The following is a 27,587-nucleotide window of genomic DNA, read 5'->3' as shown; positions in this document are numbered from 1 at the left end:
TCCCTGGTGGCTCAGTGAGTTAAGGATTTGGTGTTATTGCTGTGGCTCAGGTCATGGCTGTGGCTGGCCAGGAACTTCCAAGTTCCATACCCCTCCTCCCCCAAAGGGGTTAACTTTGACTCTATTTTCAGAGAGTCTCCAGAGCCTGCTCTTTCTCAGAAATAATCAGCTTAAAATAATCCTTATGCAGAGGCATATTTTGGGGTAGCATATTCTGCAGCTTTTCAAAAAAAGTTTTCTATTTTTACATAGCAAAGCTTAACCAACCTGATTAACCCTCTTCAACCCCACCTGTAATTCTTTCCTTCCCTTTTATCCTCAGCACCATCCCAATTCTCCCTCTTTTTTTTTTTTTTTTTTTTTTTTTAGGGTCTTCATTCCTGGTATATGGAAATTCCCAGGCTAGGGGGTCCAGTCCGACTTGCAGCTGTGGACTTAGGCCACAGCCAGCCGACATTCCGGGTCCTTAACCCACTGAGCAAGGCCAGGGATTGAACCCGCACCCTCACGGATACTAGTCGGGTTCCAGGGATTGAACCCGCACCCTCACGGATACTAGTCGGATTCTTAACCCGCTGAGCACAACGAACTCCCCTCTCTTTTCCTACCTCTTTGCTCCTCTCAGCCTTCAGGACCCACAGTTCTGTCCTCTTTTTCTCCATTCCACTCTACAGTGAAGCCTGAAGTGTTTTTCCTCTGAAGTTAAACTTTTCATATTTACATGGTTCCCCCAAATTCAATTCTTAAAAAAAAAAAAAAAATCCCCCCAAATATTTAAGTGCCTTGCATCTAAGCACATTTGTCTGGGGAAAAAAAAAATTGTTAAAACCCTCCTCAATCCCTTATCACTGGATTTCCCCTTCCCTACTTTAACTGTTTCCACTCCAAACAACTACTGATCTAAAAAGCACTCGGCGGGGTGCAAGAGGACCTGGGAGCCGCGGGCGGCTCTGAACGGGATCTCCAGGGCCCGGGCGCACACCTTCCGCCACCAGGAGGACCGGGACGCTTCCGGCCGTGCCTGAGCCCCGCGACTGCCTGGGGACCCCGGATGGGCCGGGCGGAAGGTCGACCTCCGGGGGGCCCGGGCGAGAGGAAGACCTGGGCGCCGCCCGTTTTCGCAGATCCCGGAGCCGGCTTCGCAGAGCCGGCGGAGTGACCAGCGGCCGCGCGACCGACTGCCACGAAGCGACTGCCACGTCAGGGTAACTTCACAAAACCCGGGCGAGGGCGGGTGACACAGGACGGGCGGCCGCGGCGGGGGTGGGCCCGCGGCCAGGCGAGTAGGCTGACCTCCAGCCCGCGCCCGGCTTCAGCAACACCCGGGCTGGTGCTGGCGCCCGCCCGACCCTCAGGGAGGCGGGGGAGCAGCGGAGGAGGCGGCGCCAGCGCGGAGACCGCGCCCTGCCCGCGCCCTCCCACCCCGGCCGCTGTCCCCGCCAGGGCTGGGCGGCATCCGCGGAGGCTCCTCGGCCAGGCCGGGTCGGCTGGAGCCGCGCTGACACCCCGGCGGCGGCGGCGCGCAGAGGCAGCGGCGGGCGGCAGGCCGGGAGACCGGAGCCGGGCCAGCGACCTGCCATGGAGACTCGCTACAACCTGAAGAGCCCAGGTGAGCGGAGCTGCGGGCGGGTTGCGGCGCCGCACGGGGCGGGAGGAAGGAGTGACCCGGGATCCCGGGCCCCGCGCCGCGGTCTCGTCCCGTCAGCCGCCGCTCGCGGCTCAGCTCCGGGTTTCGCGCTCTACGCGAGGCCGCCGCCTGCCGGGGTGGTGCAGGCCGCGGAGCCAGGCGATCGGGAGGGCATCGGCTGCGAAACCTGCGGACTGCCCGCCGCACCCCGACTGCCCTTCGCTCCATTTCGTTGCGTAGAGCTGGGTTATCCGTTCGGCGCTGAGAACAGGTGTAAAGGTGATGTCTGGGGTAATAGTTAACAGCCTCTTGCCCTACCTGCGCCTGGAACACCGCCTTTAGCCCTTCTTCGTCGCCGCCACTGGACTTTTATTAGCTGTTTGATTCACTCGCCTTTGAAGATTTAGTTTAAATGTTCTGTTTGCAGGATTTGGGGTGAATAGAATGAAGGAAGTGTTCTGGACAAAACCAGTTAACCAAAAAGCTAAGAAAACTAGTAGAGCTAACCATGATTTTTGCCATCCTGACGAGTATGATGTATGTCCATATTCAGACATAAAAACTTCCTTTCCTGTATTTAATGCCCCTGTGTCACTCACGGAAGCAGCCAAACAATTCCAGCCTCCACTTCTTTACTAGTGTATTATAAAGATGTACGAAAAGTAACCAGCTCTCTCAGATTAAGACAGGCTTGGAACAAATCTTTGGATTCTATAAAATGGTATTTATTCTCTCCGTACCTTGATAAATGTGTTAGGAGGAGAAACTCTACACTTCAGTTGTAAGTGATAATCCTAGAACATTAGAGATGGTTTGACCAACTCTTGCTGCTCACTTTTTTCCCCTTCCAAAGAAGCAGCTTAGTAAGAATCAGCAAGATTAGCGTGCCCCTGGAAAGAGTATTTTGAGTCCTTGATTTTTTAAAAATAACTTAAAAACATGCAAAGCCTCCAGAAAAGCCGGAGAATACTGGCTGAATAGAGCTTTGTTAACCTGAGTGCTGTCAGACTAAGAAACGTTCTTAGGTAACCAAGTGTTGTAGAATAGGTCGTAACATTTTTGGGGGCGGGGCATAGACACATTTAAAAATCTGGCGAAAGCTATTTATAGATTCACTTTCTGTGAATTCATGACCCCTGCCCCCAGCCCATCTCTTAAGAACACCAGAAAAAAGAGGCAGAGGAGGATCAAAGAGAAAGAGGGAAAGAAAAGTTTAATTTTAAGGTTAGGTGTTAGAATGATTCAACTGTTAGGATTGTGCTAGGTTTTAATAAAAATATACGGTAAAAAAAAGTAGGGTGACTGCTTGGTCACATGTACCAAGTTCTGTAAGACAGCTGAGTTAGGGGAATATCCAGAAAATAATGAAAATGTGAGTAATAGTGCAGTTTGGAATGGAGGATCGGTGAGTCCCAAAAGATTGTTGTCAGAGGACATTGCTCAATTTTGATGTTGCCGTGCTTGAGATTGTGATAGGCATTTACAGTTCTCCAGAATGTTGTACATTTCCAGACTATATGACCTGTTGTCAGCTGGCTGAGCTTTGGTAGACATGCTTCTAGCTGTGTAATAAATTGCTTCCTGTTTTGGGTTTCATTTCCTCAAAGGTAGTGTTGCTTTTCTAAAAAAGAATTTTTTTAACCTTTTTCTGTTACTGCGCAGATCATTTGGAGTTCATGGAGAAGGTGAATTAGATGAAATACGGGACTTATTGAAGGTGCTGAGAGGCAAAGTGAAAATGCTTCCTTCTTATGTTTTATTTGCAGTCTTACTGTGTTTTCAGGGTAATGCACGTGTGAAAGGATGTGGTTAAAAACACTGCACAATGTGAATGATAAAATAACCATTTTCCTCTCTGTCTGATGTGGAGTTGTTTTTATGATTTTTCTGGAATGGTCCTTGCTTGTGGGCAGAGCTGTGTGTGGGGCCACTCCATAAGTGTTTGACTAGCCTATCGGTAGTTGCCTCTAGATAAAGCTCCCTGATCTTTTTTTGGGTCTGTTCTGGCCAAGGTAGTAGGTACAAAGTGGGGAGGTGGATGTGTAAAGAACCTCCTCTGGCGGGATTCTTTCCAAGGAGCCTCTGGGCACATTCAGCAAGTGATTAGCGCGTAAGAGATTGGTGCACACAGATTCTACCATCATTAGAAAGCTAAGAGCTAACTCTCCATGCCCAAGGTGTGGACTGCCCTTAACACTAATCCTTCTCAAGCTTTAATGTCCAATTCAGATCCTTTCCCCAGCTCCCAGGCTGTAGATAACATGGATCTTAAGGATGGTGATTTAACATGTTGACCCAAATTTCTTACAGACCAAAAAAAGAAAAACTCTACAAGGTATAAAAAACAAGCCCTAAACTAATCAGTTTTCTCTCCCCACTCAAACTTGCACCTCACCGTAACCTTCCTTATCCTGAGGATTGACAGGAACGTCTGGGAGTCATCTATGATCTCTTGGTCTACTCCGTTCCTCCTCCCTCTACCCTGAAACACACACAAATGCATGCATTTTCGCACAGGTGCCAAGACACACAGTCACACACACATCTCACCAGTTGTTATCATTACCAGATAATGAAAACAAAACAAAAACTGATTAAATCACTTCTCAAATTGAAAAAAAATCTTAGTAGCTTCCTGATAGCTGTGGATAAAGTTCAAAGTAAACTGTTTAGCTTGGTGTGCAGGGCTTGCCTCCCTCACCAGCCTCATCCCCTACCACGCCTTTGCTCCTTTGCATTTTCACCATCTATGCATTTTGCCTTAGTGCCTCTCCAGATGGAGCAGCTCTTCTCACCTGCATGCCTTGGTCCCTGTTGGAGCTTCTGCTTGGAATGCCTTCCCTTTCATCCATTTGAAATTCCTATGGATTCTTCAAGCTACTTTAAGGTTCAAACTTGCCTGGCTTTCCTAAGCAGACTAAGGTGGTCTCTATACAAGTACATACTTGGTCTGTATTTGTGTTTTAATTGTTTTCCTGTCTTTCTCTCACTACAAGCGTTTTGAAGGCAAGAAGCAGGTCTCGGTCATTCTTCTATTTCCATGACTCAGATATTCTTTAAATGTTGAATGGATACCTTTGCAGGATCTACCTGGGCAGAAATATTAGTCCTTGAATATTTCCTTAAGTGCCTTCACTATGGGAGCAGGAAGAGGCACTTGGAAAGCATGACATTGGATTCACATCCTCAATAAATCTGTCTCCTGCATTTTACCCATGCTTTGGAGATTGATGATATCGAGATACTTGCTTTCCAAGAGAAACAGAGGCATGAAAGACAGTGACCTGTAAGATCCCTTTAGCTGGAGCTTTGTCTCCAAAGTCCAGTGAGCTCCCTGGGCATGTGCAGAATGCAAATGGGAGACCCACGGAACCTAGAGCTTGGAGCTCTCCGCCCTCCTTACCATTCCTGGCACATCTTATCTTACCAGGGTTAGAGAGTTTATTGATAATCTTGTGAAGAAGTGAAAGAGGGGCTGGAGTGGAAGGTTTTCTTATGAGCCGTATGGTCGTAAGAGATGGAGTATCAGGAGTGGCAGACTATGCTCTCTCTGGCTCTAGTTTCCAGGCTGTGCTTTGAATCTTGACTCTTTCATAGCTGTGCTATTTCTCTTTGGGAGCCAGGGAGCCATGCTGTGTGGCCAGCTACATATGCCGAAGGCCTGGATTTGAACCAGGAAGACTCACTGAGAGAGCCTTAATCCCAGTCCATTTCTGACCTTGAAAAGAGGGAGGAATGAAAAGGAAAGAATTATGTGATGAAACTATTGACTGTCATTTCACAGCTATAAACTTTGAGGCAGAATAGGTTAAGCGACTTACTTGTTTGAGGATTTAGAGCTACAAAATGTCAGAGTTAATACAGCTCTAATTCCAGGGTCCACATTCTTTTTCACCAAGGTGTTCAATGGTGTATGTTGTTTCAGCAAAAAAATAGATCGTAAAAACACTAGAATAATCTTCTGTTTGGCTGTGTACTTTGGCTCTCACAGAACATGTGCCTGTGTGGCTCGTGAACTAATAAAACCCACATGTTTAGTGGTTGAGTCAATGATTGTTCCTTTACATTCTTTCTTATAGCAATTACGACCCTTTCATACATCTTGCATAATATCCACTGGGTGTTTGCATTCTTTTCTCCTGTTGAACTGAGCTGAGTGAGGAAGAGGCAGAGAAAATGTGATAAGGTTATGGAATGGCATAAAATCTGACCTCTTCAGCTTAATCATTATTCAGCCTGCTGATGAGGAATGAAGGAAAAAGTATCTCCTTGGCATCTTTGATTGCTGACTGCAGCAGTGAAGTTAAACTAATTAATTTCATAACTGCTTCCATTATTTTATTTGTATCTAATAACATTAACTTAATGAAATTTTTACCTTCCTGTAAATCAGGGGTTTTCAATCTTTTTTTTTTTTTCCCCTGTGGGCCCCTTAGAATAGGTGGAAGGGGATAAATAGCCTGAAGGCCCTTCCACTAGGGGGTGGGAGCTGCCGTTATCTGTTTTATATATTGAGGTTCTCCTGAAACTTTTCTTTGAACAAAGGGTTTTATCTTATTATCAAATAAATTTGAGAACCATTACCTTTTCCTTGGAAAGACTTTTGTTGGGGGAAGACAGTAAAATTCAGTCAACTAATATTTGAGTGTGCTGGAGTTCCCATCATGGTTCAGCAGTTAATGAACCCGACTAGTGTCCATGAGGACGCGGGTTCGATCCCTGGCCTCGCTCAGTGGGTTAAGGATTAGGTATTGCTGTGGCTGTGGCGTAGGCTGGTGGCTACAGCTCTGATTCAGTCCCTAGCCTGGGAACCTATATATGCCTGTGGGTGTGGCCCTAAAAAGACACACACACACACACACACAATTTTGAGTGTGCTTACTATGTGCTAAGTCCTGAGGACACGGCAGTGACATAGATTTGTTGAGCAGGAAAACAGATATTAATTACAAGTGAGATGAACTTTATGAAAGATAAATTTTAAAGTGGTATGAGGACTTAGAGCAAGGGGACTCAACCTAGTTTCTAGGGCAGTGGTTTCCAAACCTAACTGACCATTAGAAATAACTGGAGATCATTCCTGGTCTCCACTCTCCTCCCAGGACTCCTCAGGGATTTTTATTGGTCCAGATGGGAATCCTAGTCACTCCCCTCAGTGGACAAAGGAAAAGTGTCAGAAAGATGTTCCTGAGTAAATTTCTTAAAGGTCTGGTGGGAGCTAGACTAGATGATGAGGTGGGGGTTGGGGGAGGAGTAGCATTGCAGCCGAGGAACTGGTATATAGGACGACCGTCTGAAGTAGAGAAAAAGTAGTGTTCAAAGAATTGAACAGAGCCTAGTGTCTAGAACTTGGGGAAAGATTGTGTCTCATTATGTCCATGTTTCTAATATTTATCATGCTGTTTTGTATTGACTCCTCCCAAGCTATGAGCTCCTTGATAACAGAAACTATATTTTATTTTGGTTGTAGCTATAACATCTAGTATGATCTTAATAAATATTTGCTGATTGTATGAACAAATTCTCTGCCTATAGGCTTAGTTTAGATTAGGAGATGGAAAAGAATATTTATAGTTATGGAATAGGATAGTGACTTAACTTTTTTCCAGCTTAGGAACCCTTGATTAAAATAAAATTTTATGCAAAAATCTTGATACATTACCAACCTATTTGGTTGTATGCGTGTGAGAGCTGCTTCTCAGTTAACCTGTCCCCTTCGCACATTTTACTGTTATTGTTTCCTCTGCTTGTCGTATCTACCTGGGTAATTCCTATATTGCCTTTTTTTCGGATGTCAGTACCTGACCCCTTTTCTCTTCTGTCTGCTCTCCGATTAGGTGCCCACCTGGTGCATTCCTCCCTCAGAGCCTATTGAGCTTTGGCAGTTGGTTCTCCAGCAGAGTTTTGGAGAGCCTTGGCTGCCTGGCATTTCCCTGGCTTTGCTAGCCTGTATCCTACACTAGTATCCTGAACTTTTTAGCAGCTGAAGCTTGAGGGTGCGAGGCTGGAATCAAAGGATTGACCTTTGCAAAACAATGAAGAGGGTACAGATACATGTAAGACTGTAGACTCTTAGGCTGCTAACAGTCATTTATCATGGGAATAAAATTCTGTGCCGTTAACTGAAAGAGGTGGAAGAGCGGGAGATGAGAAGTGAGAAAACAGGTGTGAAATAGTCTTGGGCGCTAGTTGGAGGGGGTTGGGTAAGGGCTTACTAGAGAAATATAGGAACATCGGGTGGCATTGTGTCCCTGTAGAGGTTGTTGATAATACCTATAATGGCATCAGTGTGCCTGCCTCTGACTTTTTAAACCCCCTTCAATAATGCTCAGCTGTTTGGGTATAGACTCCATATAAGAAGATGCTTGGGTTGGGTCAGCTGGAATTGAATTTTATTAGGGGAGTATGAAAGAGGAATTTTTAAAAGCCAAGAGTGTGGATAAAGAGGGAAGTGAATATAGGTATAGGTGGGGGTGAAGAAAGTTGTGGGTTGAGTGGGTTGGAGGTTTTAATTAAGCTGAAGAATCATTTCAAAAGGAATTCAGTTAGGACTGTGGAGATTCAGGGACCCCTGCAGGCAGGACAGTGCCATTGTGTTAATGCAAGACAGTGAATAGAAAGTCCTAAGAGTTTGAGGATGTAAGAGGTTTACTGTTCATGAACATGTTCCATAGGGCACATTTTTGTTAATACAGATATTTTAACAGGGTGGAGTTGGACTGCCTGTGTTGGAATCCTAGCTCTGTCCTCTACCAGCTAGCTGTGTCACCTTGAACATGTTCTCAAGTCTCTCCATGTCTCAGTTTCTTCATCTGGAAAGTGGGGATAAAAATAGCACCTAACTCGGAGTTGTTTTGAAGATTACATGAATTAATATTTGAGTGATACAATATAGGAAATACATATATGTACTTACTAAATAAAAGTAGTGTCATCATGAGACTTCGCTATATATTTAAGTTAATATGCAACTCTTCTAATGCCTAGCTGTCATTTCCCACCATTATTACAATTATCCCATAATTAAATCATATGCCCAGCTGAGCTAGTCCTCTACACACTTTTTGTTGAAGTGGGAACTTTTTCATTAGGTTTGTTAAACTGTGCTAATCACTTGAAAAGTATATTTTAAATGTCTTTACCTTATGAATTTTATTCTAGCTGTTAAGCGTTTAATGAAAGAAGCAGCAGAATTGAAAGATCCAACAGATCATTACCATGCACAGCCTTTAGAGGTTAGTTTCTATCTCTGTCTTCAACATATGGATTTTAATACTTTAAACAAGTTCCTTAAAATTGTTTTCTCACTGTTTTTAGTCATTTCAGATGTGTTTGATATGATTTATTGATATATTTTACTCCTATATCTCTTGAGTATTTCTTTCCTCTTTTTTTTAATTTCATACTTTATGAAGTATAGTTAAGTTACAGTGTTGTGTTAATTTCAGGTGTACACTGAGTATTTCTGTTAGCCATTCAAAATTAGACATTTTAGAAGAAGTAGATTTCTGATCTCTATAAAATGGCCTCATATACTCAGTTAATTTTAGAGCTTGAGGATGAGGGAGGTAAAGTAGAAAGAACACTAGACTCTACAATTTGGAAGATTTAGCCCCTTGAGGGGTGTCTGTAGATAGGGCTTTTTGTGCGAACGTCTCTGCCTCTCTTCAGTCTTCTCATCTGTGAAAGGAGGTTATTTAAATGTGCCCAGTGTGGTTTTCATGGTAATAGCGATAATAAAATGTAATAATGTATGTGCCAATATTTTGCAAACCGTAAGTGCATAATAATTGGAAGATGATGGTAATAGCATGTGTGTTAATATTACTGACCACTTATTAATAAGCTTTTAGGCATCTATGAGGGATAATTTTTAAAAGTTTGAGGAGTTCCTGTCATGGCTCAGTGGTAACAAACCCGACTAGTATCCATGAGATGTGGGTTCGATCCCTGGCCTTGCTTAGTGGGTTAAGGATCTGGTATTGCATTGAGCTGTGGCTCAGATCTTGCGTTGCTGTGGCTGTGGCCAGCAGCTGCAGCTCCAGTTCGACCCCTAGCCTGGGAACTTCCATATGCCTCAGGTGTGGCCCAAATAAATAAATAAATAAATGTTTGTTAAAATAATTTAAATTTATAATAGATTATTTGATTATATAAATAATAGCTATCACTAACTGGAATGCAAGCATAAATTTCCAGTTTAACTAAATCTATTTTCTTCCTGGTATTCCTTTCAAAGCAAGATTTTTGACAATAAACCACAACAAAATAATGTAAAAACCAAAAAACCAAACAAAAAAAAACAGAGGAAGAAAAAAAAAAACCCACAGAGGAAGATTGAGATTTTAGTAAACCCAGAAGACACTCAAGTGAAGAATTTTGGAATGGTCAAGAAAGCACTTAGTCTACATTAAAACTTCAGGGCTCCCAGAGAGATTTTTTGAAGAAAATTAATGGAGCTAATATAATGAAATATGTGAATCTATAATTATAAATATATAACAATGTTAAGATTAAAAAATTTTATTTTTTTGTCTTTTTAGGGCCACACCTGGGGCATGTGGAAGTTCCTGGGCTAGGGGTTGAATCAGAGCTTCAGCTGCCACCTATGCCACAGCAACTTGGGACCTGAGCCACATCTGCAACTTACACCACAGCTCACAGCAGCACCAGATCCTTAACCCACTAAGCAAGGCCACAGATCAAACTTGCATCCTCATGGATACTAGTCAGGTTCTTAACCTGCTGAGCCACAATGGGAATTCCTCAGATGTTTTTAAATGCATCTGTTAAAAAAGATTTCAAAAAAAAAAAAAAAAAAGGAGTTCCCGTCGTGGCGTAGTGGTTAATGAATCCTACTGAGAACCATGCAGTTGTAGGTTCGATCCCTGGCCTTGCTCAGTGGGTTAAGGATCTGGCGTTGCCGTGAGCTGTGGTGTAGGTTGCAGATGCGGCTCGGATCCCGCATTGCTGTGGCTCTGGTGCAGGCCAGCAGCTACAGCTCCGATTAGACCCCTAGCCTGGGTACCTCCATATGCTGCAAGAGCAGCCCAAGAAATGGCAAAAAGACAAAAAAAAAAAAAAGATTTCAGCTTGGAGTTCCCTGGCAGCTCAGTGGGTTAAGGATTGGCATTGTCACTGCTGTGGCTTGGGTCACTGCTGTTTTGTAGGTTTGAGCCTTGGGTCCTTGGGCCAGGAACTTCCACATGCTGCAGGTGTGACCAAAAAAAAAAGAAAGAGATTTCAGCTCTTATGGGATATGAAAGCTAGATTAAATAGCTTTTATTTATAATTTTTATACTTGACATTTATTTGTGCATTAGATAATGTCCTAGCAATAATATAAAATATTAATTTTTCTTACCTACTAATATTTCTAATACTCACTGATAAAAAACAATCTGACTTTTTAAATGTTAACTGATTCCTTGCTGGTTATTGTTTTTGTTCAGGATAACCTTTTTGAATGGCATTTCACAGTTAGAGGGCCCCCAGATTCTGATTTTGATGGAGGAGTCTATCATGGACGAATAGTCCTGCCACCAGAGTATCCCATGAAACCACCAAGCATTATTCTCCTAACGGTAAGAGTTCTTAGCTTTTTGAAATGCTTCTGATAACTCTTCATGGTGGTTGTAAAGTGTAGTCTGCATACTCATTTTCATTAAGAAATAAAATGAACCATTATTATAATTTTGCTTTTGGAGACCAGACCTTGGACTATGTTTTTTTCTGGGGGAAAAAAAATTCTGGGAAGTCAGAGCATCTGAGAAGTACTAATATGCCAATTGCCATAGTGTGGTTAGGATGGAATAAATTTTTGCCAAGTGCTAGGCCAATGTCTGATACGTGGTAAGTCCTCAATAAAGGGTGGTTACTGTCATTGTTCCTCTTTATCATGTTATCTCCTTCCGCTTCTCACCTTTCTTAGGCTTTGCTCTTCATCTTTATGTATAGCTCTTTTAATAACTGACATGGAATCCTCAATAAATGTTAGCTATGCTATTACTATTTATATCCTAGAATTTATATCTTCACATGTTTTATCTCCATGTGAAGGAAAGCTATTGATCCAGTTTTCTCATCTTTTCTGGGATGGTGTTCCATTTGTAAATCCTTCTCTTAATGGTTAAGCTTTCATTCCTTCATTTCTTTTCATTTGTGTGTTTAATTATCTGCTACCCTTGAAAGAAGCAAGCAAAACTCAAAAATCTTTTACATCTCTTTGCTACCATTTGAGGTTGTTGAATTATTTTTCTCTTTGATAACCTTTAAGACATCCTTACTCTAGATTAGTCTGTGGTATTCTGGTTCTGGTTCCCACACGTAGCACTCTTTTTTCTTTTTTTTTTTTTTGTCTTTTTAGGGCTGCCCCCAGGGCATATGGAGGTTCCCAGGCTAGGGGTTGAATTGGAGCTATAGCTGCCGGCCTACACCACAGCCACAGCAATGCCAGATCCTCAACTCAATGAGCGAGGCCGGGGATTGAACTTGTGTCCTCATGGATACTAGTTGGGTTCATTACCACTGAGCCATGACAGGAACTCCTGTGGCACTCTTTTGAAACATGCTTACTACGCCAATCTCAGAGACCAGTTTGAGAAATCCCACCACCTCTTCTGTCTTCATACTATTCCATTTAAGTTAAACATCTGATACACATGGGATAGCAAATGGTGAAAGAAAAGATATTCATCACTACCAAATTAACTTTGCTTTAACCTATAGTGTTTGGTGTAGTGGAAAGAGCATTCGTTTTAGAGCACGCAGACCTGGATTCTGGCCAGTGCCATTTCCATTACACCACCAGCAGATTACGTAATCTCTTTGAAATGTAGTTTTCTCATTTGTCAAAAAAAAATGTTTATGGTAAATAGAATCACACTGTAAAGTTCCTGGCATATAGAAGCTGCTTAACAAATATGGGGAATGCTGAGAATTAATGCTGGCAGTAGGGCCAGAGCAGGAGGCCCTAGAAGGGCCCTACTGTGTCTCTTCTTTTAGCTGCTAGATCATGGGGAGGGCCAAGTGGTCTGAAGGGAGGGCTGGTGCACAGGGGAACCGGTGGGAGTAGTTGGGGCAGCAGCTGTTCACCAACGGAGTGGTCATATATGCTGATATTCACTGTTTGCACTTTCTGGTTCACTTCCTCTCTTTTGAAAAGTCTTCTCCAACTTTCATTCAACAAGTATTTATTAAACATGTCATGCACCCCGTGGGTGTAGCAGAGAGTAAGTCAAAGTCTCTGCCCACGTGGAACTTATATTCTAACTTCTTGTTTCTTCTTCCTTCCCCCTCCTCTAAGTATGGATATTCTGTGAGTTCAGACTATAGCTCTTCTCCCGTGTTGCTGTGAAAAGGTTTTAGTGATCGCCTCTGTGAAGTCAGGTATCAAAAATATGTTATCTTCTTCTGGCATCAGCATGTCTCTATTTCTCCCTGCCTGTTGGACATCATCAGTAGCTCTTCTATCAAGACAAAACTGAAATTCTTTCTCATTTTTCACTTCTGTATTCCTATGTGAAATTGCATCATCCTTCTGAGAATCACTGCCATCTCAGAGCCTTCCTCACCAGTATCTGGTTAAGTGACACCGACTCTTTAGGTTTTATCCTAGCCTCTGCAAGCCTTCTCTTTTAGATCCTTCCCAGAGCCCAGCACCGTACTAGGCACAAAGATGTCATTATATGTCAGTTATTTAGATGTCAGTTGTGTAGCTTAGCTTCAAAAAGGTGCTAAACAAGTTATAAAAACAGCTTTTATTATTCATCCAGAATCCAACAAATATTTGTGGAGTATCTATCAGAAGACAAAAATCTGTCACCTTGGAGTTCCAGTCTTAAAATTCTCTAACAATTATCTTTTTAAAATTATTTATATGTGAAGTATATTTACACTTATAAAGTATAAAACATTAAACACGTGTATAACTTTTTAATGCTTTATCTCTTCCTAAGGCTAATGGACGATTTGAAGTAGGCAAGAAAATCTGTTTGAGCATCTCAGGACATCATCCAGAAACTTGGCAGCCTTCATGGAGTAGTAAGTATTTAAAGTGAATATAAATCTCATATAACTTTAGTCATTCCATAATCATAAAGTATAATACTCTATCTTGAGATTGAAGCTCTTTTGGATAAATAATAAAATAATTTGATATTATTGAATAAATAATAAAAGTGCTTTTCCTTGTATAGATTTTTTTATCGTTTTAATACAGCCCCCTACCTGTACCTCTTCAGTAAAACCCTATGAGTCTTTTTTTTTTTTTTTTCCTCTTTCCAGGGTAAACACAGTTCTTTTTACAAAGCAACTTAAGATTGATGTTTACTTTTTATTTCAGTAAGAACAGCATTATTAGCCATCATTGGATTTATGCCAACAAAAGGAGAGGGAGCCATAGGTTCTCTAGATTATACACCTGAGGAAAGAAGAGCCCTTGCCAAAAAGTAAGTTTTGCATTTCATTCTTTGTTAAGATCTGAATACTGTTCTTAGGAGATAGGCTCTATCTCTTTGTAACTTAACTTGGCTCTTTGGGATCAAGTCTTAGTTTTGCTCTCTTAGAATTTCAGTTGTATAAATTTCCCCAAGGGTGACCAGACAGACTCTAGAGAATTGATTTCATGCTACCAAGTTTTAACAAGTAGTTGGTCATTTATCTCCACTTGGGCAGTATTCCAGATGTAAGAGAGTATACATATATACATATGCTCCACACAAGTTTTTAAAACTCCTTGACGGCAGGGAGGGAATCCACTTTATCATCTTTGTATTTGTAGCATCTGCCTCATAGCAAGTGCTTAATAAATGATCTGGAGTAAAGCAGATATTTTCTTTATCAAGTTACAGTTTCCCAGTAATGTTGCCGCCTTGGTTTCTTCAGGTGCATTCTGTCTGTATAACTCAGATTAGTCATTGGATCCAAAGTAGACTCTTCTTTGCATAGTGCTGAGACTAATTATTGATTTTGATCATTGTCCTGTTTTGGACTTTGCTGCCTACCACTCTTCAGACATATTATGTTAATTATAGTATATTTTACCCTACACAGCCCCAAATTGGCCCTCTGTAGATTTAATCTATTTGTTAAATCAGGTATATTTTAGCGTCTGGAAGATTTGATAGATTCCCTGTTTTGTCAGCTTTTCCTTTTAAACCTTATTCCCAAGTTCAGGGCTAGTACCTTACTGGCAGCTACTATTCACAAACTGTAATATGTACTTTGAGTATATAGTGTTTGTTTTTATTTGATTTTCCTATGTTGACTTTTTCTATCTTGATACTTTTATCCAGTTCATTTCATGTACCTGGTTAAAAAAAAAAGACCAAAAAACCCTTTTTTTTTTGTTTAGACATCTCTCTGTATATATTCTAGGTTCTCAGTCTATGATAGAGGCTTTCTAAGGACATGATTTTGCATTCAGCCATGATAGTGTACTACTCTTGTGAATAGACTAGTATATTAAGAATAAACTTTCTCCTTTAAGTTTCATCTGATTTCTCAGTTAAAAGTGAACACATTTTAAGGCAAATAATTTGGATACAACTGATTCTTAGAAGGATATGGACAGCAGTGCTGCTTCTGGTGAAACAAAAATATTCATCAATGAATACTAAATTAATACAATATTTACATTTATATGTTGTTTATGTGAACTTATAAGTTTACGTTCTTCAACATCTAAGGCTTCTATTATGCTGAACTAGAAATATGACAAAATAGTTTTTTAAAAAGCTTATCAATGTAACAACATATATTTCTACGTTATATGTATTTACTTCTAGTCATACAAAGGAAAAAAGGAAAGTAGAAAAAAATCAATCTTAGGAAATAGCTTAGATTGATTTGAGCTTCTATGTATTGTAATTGATAAATTTTAGGAAATAGCCTAGATTGATTGAGCTTCTACTTATTGTAATTAATGATAAACTTCAGTCTGGATTTTCGATGAGTTCCCTATCTTTCAAGTTGTTCTATTTAGATAAGGATTTATGAGTTTTTTTCCCCTAGATGTAAATGCTGTTTTAAATTGACTTCTTTCTGTTTTATATATGTTTCTGCTGAAGATGGTTTGAGCTCTATAATGGACTTTTTTCATAGACTTAATGTAGGCTTGTGATGTGTTATTCTTGAGGACAGTGTAGTTAGTTTATATGTTTGTCTTGTAGATCTAAAGCTTATTTTTCTTTAGATAGTATATTGGGAAAAAATGAAATCTAAGCTCTGGGTTTTTTTTTTAATTTTAGATTTAAAAAATTGAGATATCATTACCATGGATTTAAAAAAATATCAACCTAACTTTTGTATTTGTTTGGCAGTTATTGCCAAAATTGCCTAATTTACGTGTAGATGAATGTGATATGGAGTTGTCCAGTGTTCTTTTAATCATTCAATATTTGAGTGTCTTGAATTAACTTTTAAGTATTTGATTTATAACCATCAAAAAAAAAATTATTCCCTACCAGATCACAGGATTTTTGCTGTGAGGGATGTGGCTTTGCCATGAAGGATGTCCTATTACCTTTAAAATCTGGAAGTGATTCAAGCCAGGCTGATGAAGAAGCCAAGGAACTGGCTAGACAAATCAGTTTTAAGGTACTGTAGATTTGTAAATAAATTCTAATTATGTATCTCTTTTGCTTACTGCCAGCTCTGCATAGAAAGTAAAACAATATAGTCTGTTGCACACAGAAATTTTTTTTTTTTTTAACCTCCACCTGCAGCATATGGAGGTTCCCGCGCTAGGGTTGAATCAGAGCTGTAGCTGCCAGCCTACCCCACAGCTCATAGTAACGTCAGATTCTTAACCCACTGGGTGAGGCCAGGGATAGAACCCGCATCCTCATGGGTACTAGTCAGGTTTGTTAACCACCGAGCCACGACAGGAACTCCTGTTGCACAAAGATTTTACAAATAGTTTTTCTTATTACAAAACTGGTAATACATTTTCACAGAAACATTGTAGATAGATAGCATAGTAATGGTTAAAAGCTTGGATTTTGGTATACAATGCCAGGGTTCAAATCTCAGTTTTGGTGCTTATTAGTAATAGTAGGACATCAAACATATTACTTATATTGTACCGTTTTCTCATCTGTAAATAATAATAGCACTTATAGGATTCTTATGAAGATTGAGTTAATATTCACTTAAATGAATGCATTTAGAAGTGTCCCTGGTGCTTAATAAGTTTTAACTATTAGTATAGGAAATATAGATAAACAAATAAGAAGAAGATAATCTCATCCCCATGAAATGGCTGCTATTAATATTTTGACTTAGAGTTCCATTGTGGCTCAGCAGTAAGGAACCTGACTTGTGTCCATGAGGATGAGGGCTCGATCCCTGGCTCTGCTCAGTGGGTTAAGGATCTGTCGTTGCTCTGGCTGTGGTGTGGGCCAACAGCTGCAGCTCTGATTTGATCCCTAGCCTGGGAACCTCCATATACCATAGGTGCAACCCTTAAAAAAAAAGAGAAAAAAAAAATTTGACGTATTTCTCATATCCTTTTGTTATGCATATTGTTTAGCTGAACAAATGATTACTTCTGGAATTTAATTAGATCCATAAAAAAAAGTCAACTTGCATTAAGCATCATGCTACCTTCTCTCCCTTTTCCACTTTTCTATGTCCTTTATATCCTTCTCTGTCCAGTTCTTGGGAGAATTTTTTCCTTCTATTTTATTGTGGTGCCTGAGAGAGGAGGTACTTAATATATGTTGGGTATTTTTTTCCTTCTGAGGATTCCTCAAATCCTCATTACTTCTCTGAATATCTTAGGGCCAGATGTCTTTTGTACATCAGAATTTCAGATTTTAGAAAATATTAAACCTATACTAACCCAGAGTGGGATCTGTTGCAGTACCTTATAATCAAATCTATTAATATCTCATAGGAGTTCCCGTCGTGGCTCAGTGGTTAATGAATCCAACTAGGAACCATGAGGTTTTGGGTTCGATCCCTGGCTTTGCTCAGTGGGTTAAGGATCCGGGCGCTGTGGTGAGCTGTAGTATAGGTCACAGACGCGGCTCGGATTCCACGTTGCTGTGGTTGTGGTGTAGGCCGTCAGATATAGCTCCAATTAGACCCCTAGCCTGGGAGCCTCCATATACTGCGGGAGAGGCCCCAGAAAAGGCAAAAAGACAGAAACAAACAAACAAACAAAAAAACCCTTATAGAAACCTGGATATATTTACACTTATGTGCAGTAAGGACTGTTAATAGCCTCACATGTCAGACTTTGCCTGAAAATTACAAAAAAACTTTAGTTTTCAGAGTTTTTTGGAGTGGGTTGTGAACCATGAGTGTTAGTTTTGTCCCTCACCAAGTAACAGCTCCTTGAAAATAGGTATTGCCTACTCCTCTTCCTAAAATACATAGCACAGTGTTGGACACGAATGCTCAGTGCTTAACTGATTAATAGTTGATATTAAGGTAGCAATTAAAATAAATCCAAGAGAGAATTTAGTAGGTCATAGGTTATTCTGTACGTCTCCTCTTGTGACACTGCTCTTGGGTCGATCTTTTTTCTTTATAGGCTGAAGTCAATTCATCCGGAAAGACTATTACCGAGTCGGACTTAAATCACTCTTTTTCACTGCATGATTTACAGGATGATATACCTACAACATTCCAGGGTGCTACAGCAAGTACATCGGTATGGCGCTTATCTTTACATCTATATCTATATCTATACCATTGTCATTATTTGCAGTAGGGAGAAGAGACCTCTAGACAAAATATTTGAAATTAAAAAATTTTTTTTTAGAGAATAAAAAAAATCTGACTATTTTGGTTCTCCTAACAGTTGGATTCTAGCCCAGCACTCCCTGTGGTGCATTATAGTATCTAAGGCAAACTATTCATATTTTCTGAGCCTTCTTTTTGTCAAATGAAGCTGGACTAAAAAATTTTAGGTCCTGTTGTCCTTTCAGAATTCTATGTCTTCTCTGAAAAGTTAGTTTCAATATAGTGCAAGACTCTGAATAAAACTAAATACACGTGCAAATCAAAACTACCATGAGATATCACCTCACACCAGTCAGAATGGCCATCATTAATAAATCCACAAATAACAAGTGCTGGAGGGGGTGTGGAGAAAAGGGAACCCTCCTACACTGTTGGTGGGAATGTAAACTGGTACAGCCACTATGGAGAACAGTTTGGAGATACCTTAGAAATCTATACATAGAACTTCCATATGACCCCGCAATCCCACTCTTGGGCATCTATCCGGACAAAACTCTACTTAAAAGAGACACATGCACCCGCATGTTCATTGCAGCACTATTCACAATAGCCAAGACATGGAAACAACCCAAATGTCCATTGACAGAGGATTGGATTCGGAAGATGTGGTATATATACACAATGGAATACTACTCAGCCATAAAAAAGAATGACGTAATGCCATTTGCAGCAACATGGATGGAGCTAGAGAATCTCATACTGAGTGAAATGAGCCAGAAAGACAAAGACAAATACCATATGATATCACTTATAACTGGAATCTAATATCCAGCACAAACGAACATCTCCTTAGAAAAGAAAATCATGGACTTGGAGAAGAGACTTGTGGCTGCTTGATGGGAGGGGGAGGGAGTGGGAGGGATCAGGAGCTTGGGCTTATCAGACACAACTTAGAATAGATTTACAAGGAGATCCTGCTGAATAGCATTGAGAACTTTGTCTAGATACTCATGTTGCAACAGAAGAAAGGCTGGGGGAAAAATGTAATTGTAATGTATACATGTAAGGATAACCTGACCCCCTTGCTGTACAGTGGGAAAATAAAACAAAAAAAACAAAAAAAACCAAAAACAAACTAAATACACGTATGTTAGCCACTTTCTAAATAAGCACTCTTATCTTTGGCAGGTTTGGTAAGCTGCATTAAGGTACTGGCTTAAAGGCCTGGAGTCAAAAGACTTGCTTTAGACTTATCTCTGTCCAGTACAGTAGCCACTAGCCACATGTGGCGATCCGAATTTATATTTATGTTATTCAGAATTAAACTAAACTAAAAATTCAGTTTCTTAGTTACCATGGCCACATTTCACATAATCCATAGGCACATGAGGCTAGTAGCTACCATATGAGACAGCATAGGTACAGAACACTGTCATTATCTCAGAAAGTTCTGTTGGACAGTGCTACCTTTCACATAGTAAGTGTCTAATTTCTGAATGAAAGGTTACATGGATGCTGTGGGTCTTACTAATCATGCCCAGACCTGTTACCTGAACATTGGTGGTAATGGACCTTGGTCATTACAGAGACAGATTAGGAAAATGTGACTGGATTGTTGCTAAATAATTAGGATTATGGGGGAAACCATTGACTTTCTATATGAGACGAACTGTCTTTTTTGATAACGGATTGTTTGGTTGAATAGCCGCATCTCTCCCTGCCCACCCCTTCCAGTTTATAGAGGATTTTAAAGGGTAAGGAAGGCTGAAATAGAAGCTGGGCAAATACAGATTTGACTTCTACAGAAATAACTTATCATAAAATGGGTCCAAGCAGTCCTGAGTGGTCCTCTCCCATTCAGAGAGTGAGATGGGCGGAAAGAAGAGGGTTGGAGAAAGCAAGGGAGAAAGTGCTCCAAAGGAAGCTCTTAGGGGACTGGAGATGGAGATATACGAAAAAAGTATATGCTAAGAGGTCAGTCATTTTTATGTGTTCCCCATGTAGTTGTATGAATTACAGAGGGATATAGTGAACTAATTTTAGTCAGTGTATGTTTTAGCTTGAAATATTTTTAAAAATTCAGATTACTTTTCACCCTTAGAGTTCTAATTGTTTTTTATATCATAAATAGTTTTTTGAAAATAGAATCACCCTATCACAAAGAGGTGGAGGGTAGTGTTATTTTATCACCCGTAAGGTTAGTCTCCTAATATTTGTGATGTATTTAAATCTGTCTTTAGTCTATTTTATGTCTTTATTTTATTTTTTTTTGTAGGGCTGCACGTGCGGTATATGGACGTTCTCAGACTAGGGGTCAAATCCAAGCTATAGCTGCCGGCCTATACCACAGCCAGGGCAATGCCAGATCTGAGCCTCCTCTGTGACCAACATCACAGCTCGAGGCAACACCGGATGGTTTAACCCACTGAGCAAGGCCAGGGGTTGAACCCACATCCTAGTGGATACTGGTTAGGTTCATTACCACTGAGCCACGACGGGAATTCCCTTCTTTAGTCTTTTTTAAATCTGTGTCAGATTCCCTGTTGCATATTCCAGTAATACTTATTCCAGTTGTAATTTATTTTATAATTAGTTGTGTATTATCTATTTCACTTACCAAAATGTAAGTTCCTTGAGGAACAGGGCTCTCTTACTACTGCACTGTATCTCCAGTGCCTGGAATAGTGCTTTGTATATAGTAGATGGTCAATACGAATTTATTGGTTGAATAAATGAATCTGAGGATTGGCACTTTTAAAAAAATACTAGGGAATTCTTGTGGCTCAGCAGTAACGAACCTGACTAGTATCCATGAGGATGCAGATTCAGTCCCTGGTATATGGACGTTCTCAGACTAGGGGTCAAATCCAAGCTAAAAATTCAGTGGGTATTGCCAGTATTGCCATGAGCTGTGGGTTGCCGATGCAACTTGGACCTGGTGTTGCTGTGGCTGTGGTGTAGGCTGGCAGCTGTAGCTCTAGTTCTATCCCTAGCCTGGGAACTTCCATATGCTGCAGGTGAGGCCCTAAAAAGCAAAAACCAAAAAACAACAAAAAAACTAGGAATACTAGGTAAAGAAATCAAGAAGTTTAGTAAATTGATACACAAATAGTAGTTTTCCTATTACAGTACTTTTTTACATGTTGATTTTTTTCTCATTTTTTCTTCTAGTTTTCAGTATAATTGACAGCACTGTATAAGTTTAAGGTGTATGGCATAATGATTGGACTTACGTACATCATAAAATGAGACCATAATTAGTGAACATCTAGTATCTCATAGATACAAAATAAATGAAAAAAGAAAAAGTATTTCCATGCTACAAGTGTGGCCCTAGAAAAGACAAAAAAAAAAAAAAGAAAAAGAAGAAAAAAAGAAAAAATATTTCTTCCTTGTGATAAGAACTCTTAGGGATTTACTCTCTTAACTTTCTTCTGTAATAAATAGCAGTGTTAATTATATTAATCATATTGTACCTTACATCTCTAGTACTAATTTATCTTATAACTGGAAGCTTGTACCTTTTGACTACCTTTATCCGGATCCCCTTCCTTTACCCACCTCTGGTAACCACAAACCTGACTTTTTTTCCTATGAGTTTGTTTTTTGAAGTGTAATTTACCTGTAGTGCTTTATTAGTTCCTGATATTCCACACATTCATTTGATATTTCTATACCTGAAAAAATGACCAGCACCCATTTTGATTTTCAAGTACATTAAAACAAAATTCTTTTTCATTGAGATAGGTAATTAACTGATAACAATTCTGGTTAAAACACTGACAAGCAATGAATTGAATACAAGTTCAAGTTAATACAAATTATCTCCAAGTGTGATTATATTATTTTATTTCAATGGAGGTAATTGAAACCTGGGTTTGGCTTTACATGCAAGTGAAATATAAATTTGCTGAGATTTTGTACATTCAAATCCTAGATAAGCCATTTTTTTTTTTAGCCTTGAGGGGGTGAGAGATTGCCCAAAGTCTAAATACAGCAGATAACATTGGGCCATATGTTGCTTTTTGATGCAGAGTTTTTAGTTATATAGAAGTGGGGATAAATATTGATGGTTGATTTATGTTCTTTCAGTGTATCAGATTTTTAAATTTTTATTTTATTTTTACTTTTTGGCTGCCTTGGGGCATGTGGAGTTCCTGGGCCAGGGACCAGATCCGAGCCACAGTTGCTACCCAAGCCACAGCTGTGGTAATGCTGGATCTTTAACCTACTGTGCCAGGCCGGGGATTGAACCTACATCCCAGCTCTCCCAAGACACTGCCAATTATGTTGAGCCACAGCAGGAATGCCTATCAGATTTTTTTCTTCTGAAGAATTGAGGTTCTGCATAAGCCATTTTATTTTGAAAAAAAAATTTTTTTTCAAACACAAGTCTCCCCCACAGATGCTGGTTATTCTAGATTATTTTTTAAAAAATTATATGTATTACAAAGACTTATCTGTGCCTGTGATTTTTTAATATGAATTTAAATTAAATTAAATTAAATACAAATGTCATATATTTTATGTGCCCAGAAATGGTCACTTCATCTTAATGAGGGGAATAGAAACTATTATGACTAAGTCTTCAATCTGTAATATGTTTATTTGGACAAGTTTTGGCAAATGGCAAAGATTAAGCATTGATTAAGCACCAAACTTACATATAGCATTTTGAAAATACTAGGGCCAACTCAATCCCCATTTGCAGTTCAATCTGAACTACCAAAATGTAGTCCAATTAGTCCTTCAACTCCAGATAATTCAGTTTCCTTTGGGTCCAAACTGATGGGAAAAAAAACATGTATAAAATACACCGTGCCACGTTGTGATTTAATACTTATGGAGTTGAATGGAGTTACAGTAGCCAAGGCAGCAGCTACATTATACTTGAAATCTCCCATTCTTCCAACTGCTCAGCCAAGAAGACAAAAGTGTCTGCTAGAGCAAAAGTACACGAGGCTTATAGGGAAATGGGTTCTTCAGGAAAATTAAAAAAGAAGGTATTGTCAACCCAGAAACTAGCATAAGAGATTGATGCATCTTAAAGCTTTTCTTTTATACATGTTGTTTTTTCCATCGGTTTGAGGGGAGAACACTATCCTGACCTTACACCTGACTAAAACAGGGAGCCTTATCATTACCAGGCTGACTTCGCCACCTTGTAGATGTGTGATCCTAAGCAAGTTACTTAACCTAAGACTCCTCACTGTACAAGGAACATCTAGTTCAGTAGTTGCGAAGACTACAACAAAAAATGATATAAAGTGCTTAGGACACACAATGGTGTATAAATGCTAGTCGTTAGAAATACTGCAATCAATATATCCCTTTGAAGATCCTAAATTTAAGTTTTAAAAAGTCGTAACTATTTAGAACTGCTTTTCCGACCTATGTTAGTATGATTAATATATTTAGGACAACAGTCCCTTAAAACATTGACTTTAGGTGACATTTTAGAGCTGCAGCTGCCAGCCTACACCATAGCCATAGCAACACCAGATCCTTAACCCATGGAGCTAGGTCAGGGATTGAACCCACATCCTCATGGATACTGGTCAGGTTCCTGACCACTGAGCCACAACAGGAATTCCCTAAAGTCTTATTTACTCAGTTTAAAAAGTTATTCTGGGACTTCTTGTTGTGGCTCAGTGGTCAGGAACCTGACTAGTATCCAGGAGGATGTGGGTTTGATCCCTGACCCTAATCAGTGGATTAAGGATCCAGCGTTGCTGTGAGATGTGGTATAGGTCAGAGACGTAGCTTGGATCCGGTGTTGCTGTTGCTGTGGCTTAGGCCGGCGGGTGAAACTGATTTGATTCCTAGCCTGGGAACTTCCACATGCCTTGGGTGCAGCCCTTAAAAAAAAAAAAAAAGGTTATTCTGGGAGTTCCTGTTGTGTGTGTCTCAGTGGGTTAAGAACCTGACAGTGTCTGTGAGGATGTGAGTTCAGTCCCTGGTCCTGATCAGTGGGTTAAGGATCCGGCATTGCCATAAGGTATGGCGTAGGTTGCAGATGCAGCTTGGATCCTTGGTTGTTGTGACTGTGGCATAGGCCTACCACTGTAGTTCTGACTCGACCCCTAGCATGGGAACTTCTATATGTGACAGGTGCAGCCGTTTATTCTGAATAAAATATGCATTCTTTTTTTTTCTTTGAAAGGATACACATTTTTAGTTTGAAAGTGTTTTGGCACTATTCAGTATAAAATTGTTTTAAATACAAGAAAGGCTATTGGGTTATTAGAAGTAGCATTAAGGTGTCTATATGTATATAAATAAAATAGAATTCATATTTTGTAGAGCTTTCTTGACTATAAACATTTATGACTTTGAATCACTTGGTACTACATTGTAGTTAGGCTTTGACCAAGTGTTCATTGAAAGGGTAGAAAGCAGTTGATATCCAGCGCCTTAGGGGGTAACCAGTGTGCCAAGGTAGAGGATACACTGAGTCGCCCATAAGCGCCTCCACATTTTTTTTCAGCACATATTCAAGGTACTTTAGACCATAGGTCATACTTTATATTCATAAAGTAACACAGTTCAAACACACAGTAAATGGTTCTAGACGTGTTTTCAATTCAGGTGATAGGAATTGTGAGCCTGGCTTGACAACCACATTTAATTTTTATAACAATGTGACTGTGAAAAACATTATTATGGTTTCAAATTATTTCCTATTCTCTATGATTGTTGATGTAGTAAGATAACATTGGAGGAAGAACATTGTTGAGAATTGCCCTTTTTAACGTTGAGAATGGCTAATTTTTACATGGGAAATAGAAATCAAATTGCTTCCTTCCTTGACTCTCCTGAAAAGAAGTGAGGTACCCAGAAGCCTAGCAGGTACTGTTCGAGTTGTAGAAAGCCGTCTATGGAGAGTATGGGTGAACTCCGTCCCTGTCTTACTTGTTGCTGGTGAATTCCTTCTCCACCTGGTGAGCACTCAGAATAAGTTGTGTTGCTGGCTTTTTCAAGAGGATAGGTTATTAATCTCAGCATTCAGAGAATTCTTGATAGTTTTGCCTTTGGTCTTATTTAGTGCTCTGAAATTTTGTGTACTGTTGAATAGATAGCCTGCATGTATACACGTTTTCTTTGCCAATTTCAAACAGAATTTCTTAAAATTTTATAGTATGGAGTCCAGAACCCCTCAGCAGCATCCCCTGAACAACCTGCCCAACCTGCAGCTAAGAATACCTCCCTGAGCCCTCGACAGCGCCGGGCCCAGCAGCAGAGTCAAAGAAGGTCGTCTCCGTCACCAGATGTCATCCAGGGCCAGCAGCCAAGAGACAACCACACTGATCATGGCGGATCCGCTGTATTGATTGTCATCTTAACTTTGGCATTGGCAGCTCTTATATTCCGACGAATATATCTGGCCAATGAGTACATATTTGACTTTGAGATATAATACGGTTTTGTGTCTTAAGAGCTGTGACTCAACTGCTTCATTAAACATTCTGCATTGGGTATAATCTAAGAATTGTTTACAAAAAGATTATTTTGTATTTACCTTTCATTCCTTTTTTGATCCTTTATAAATTCAGTATAAATATAGTTAGACATTCAGACTGTGTCCTGCTTAGTTTAAGGGACTGACGTCAAAGTCCCTTGTCTCTGTATGACCTGCTTTACAGGGGAATAACTTGTTTTTCATGCCTCAGCTTTTCTTTATGTAAATTTGTGATACTTTTCTGTATAGCCCTTTGAAATTGTTGGACAAAAGATGGTATTTTAAGTTCCAATGAGTATTACTAGTTACTCAGTACCCTTTATTGAGTACTCTTTTTACTTATGTAGAATGATAGAGGGGTAAGAGTTGAAAAGGGAAAATAAAACCCCTCAAAGAGCTTGCATAAAATGTACTCATATGAAACATAGTGGGATTGCCCATTCTGCGTTTGACTTTGTGTCCAAAACATTCTTTGGTTAAAATAATTATTTTGGTCAAATATTTCTGGGGAAATGAGATTGCATCTTTACAATTGGATGTTACTTGAAGAAGGAATAATGCTTTGTGACCACTTTGATATGCCATTATCTCCTTCTTTCCACTTGCCACACAAGATTTTAGAAGGAAAGCAATCCTCCATAGATCTTTGTTTTCAGGAAGGAAGGGTCCAAACCAAGAAATCGCTTGCTTTTATTCCAGAAGTTAAATGGGAGGGTCTTAAGATTTGAATGTTTGTTCTGCTTTGAATTGTATAGCTTTTGAGATGTATTATATGCCTAACTTTATGATCACTATAAATTTAATGACTCCAGGAACATGCATAATATTGAACTATTTCACGTACCGTTTTAATAGAAACCTCAGGGCCCAAGTAACAGTGATAGAAATTAGAAAAACCTCTAGTTAGAACTGCCCACCTAATCAAAGCCCAAGAGATAATTTTCAGTGCAAAATCAATATATAACTTAGTGCTAGTTAGCTCCACAGACTCTAGTAGATAATTTTATCATCATAAATAATGCCTGGGGAGAACATAAAATCACACAGGAAAGCATTGCCCTCAGCACATTCAGTAGCTGCATTGTGGGTATTCCTGAGAGTATTGTTAATAAAGATTTAATTCTTAAATACAGGCACTTCCCAGCTTTCAAATAGGTTATGCTCTAAAAGTGCATTGGGAAGTTAATTTTTTTTTTTTTAAAAACAGCTCAGTGTTGTAAATGGTGTTTAGATTCTAGACAAGGCCACAAATATTAGTCCATAATGTATCTTGAATACTCTGGTGGAAGGTATTTATAAAGTCCTTATGTGGTCTTTACTGAAACTATGAGCAAGATGGAAACAATTTGTAAAATGATTTTAAGGCAAATTTGGTTTTTACTCCCGCTATGTTAGGATTTGATTCTATTAACTATCAGACCCAATTTCTTTTTTAACTCGATAGCCAGTTTATGTCTGCATCTAAAATAAGAATGTGGAGTTCCCGTCGTGGCACAGTGGTTAACGAATCCGACTAGGAACCATGAGGTTGCGGGTTTGATCCCTGGCCTTGCTCAGTGGGTTAAGGACCCAGTGTTGCCTTGAGCTGTGGTGTAGGTTGCAGACGCGGCTCGGATCCCACATTGCTGTGGCCCTGGTGTAGGCCGGCGGCTACAGCTCCGATTGGACCCCTAGCCTGGGAACCTCCATATGCTGGGGGAGCGGCCCAAGAAATGGCAAAAAGACAAAAATAAAATAAGAATGTGCTGTATACTATGGTATAATACATAGTTTTCTTAAATTTTAATAAATTTGCATCTTTAAAGTGTT

General features: G+C 39.9%; 1 protein-coding gene across 1 annotated transcript; it reads left to right on the top strand.

Moving 5' to 3' along the window:
* The first annotated feature begins 1,448 nt into the window (after positions 1 to 1,448).
* On the top strand, positions 1,449 to 27,587 carry UBE2J1 (ubiquitin conjugating enzyme E2 J1). Its single transcript, XM_047761022.1, has 8 exons — positions 1,449 to 1,609; positions 8,789 to 8,862; positions 11,080 to 11,211; positions 13,585 to 13,669; positions 13,971 to 14,076; positions 16,096 to 16,225; positions 18,168 to 18,287; positions 25,458 to 27,587. The coding sequence occupies exons 1-8, from the start codon at positions 1,579 to 1,581 to the stop codon at positions 25,734 to 25,736; spliced, it is 957 nt and encodes a 318-aa protein (XP_047616978.1). The 5' UTR covers positions 1,449 to 1,578; the 3' UTR covers positions 25,737 to 27,587.

The sequence above is a fragment of the Phacochoerus africanus genome, chromosome 2 (assembly GCF_016906955.1).
Source record: "Phacochoerus africanus isolate WHEZ1 chromosome 2, ROS_Pafr_v1, whole genome shotgun sequence".
In the NCBI taxonomy this organism is placed as follows: Eukaryota; Metazoa; Chordata; class Mammalia; order Artiodactyla; family Suidae; genus Phacochoerus; species Phacochoerus africanus.
Note: the sequence above shows the minus strand (reverse complement) of the source record. Positions and strands in the feature narration are given on the sequence as shown.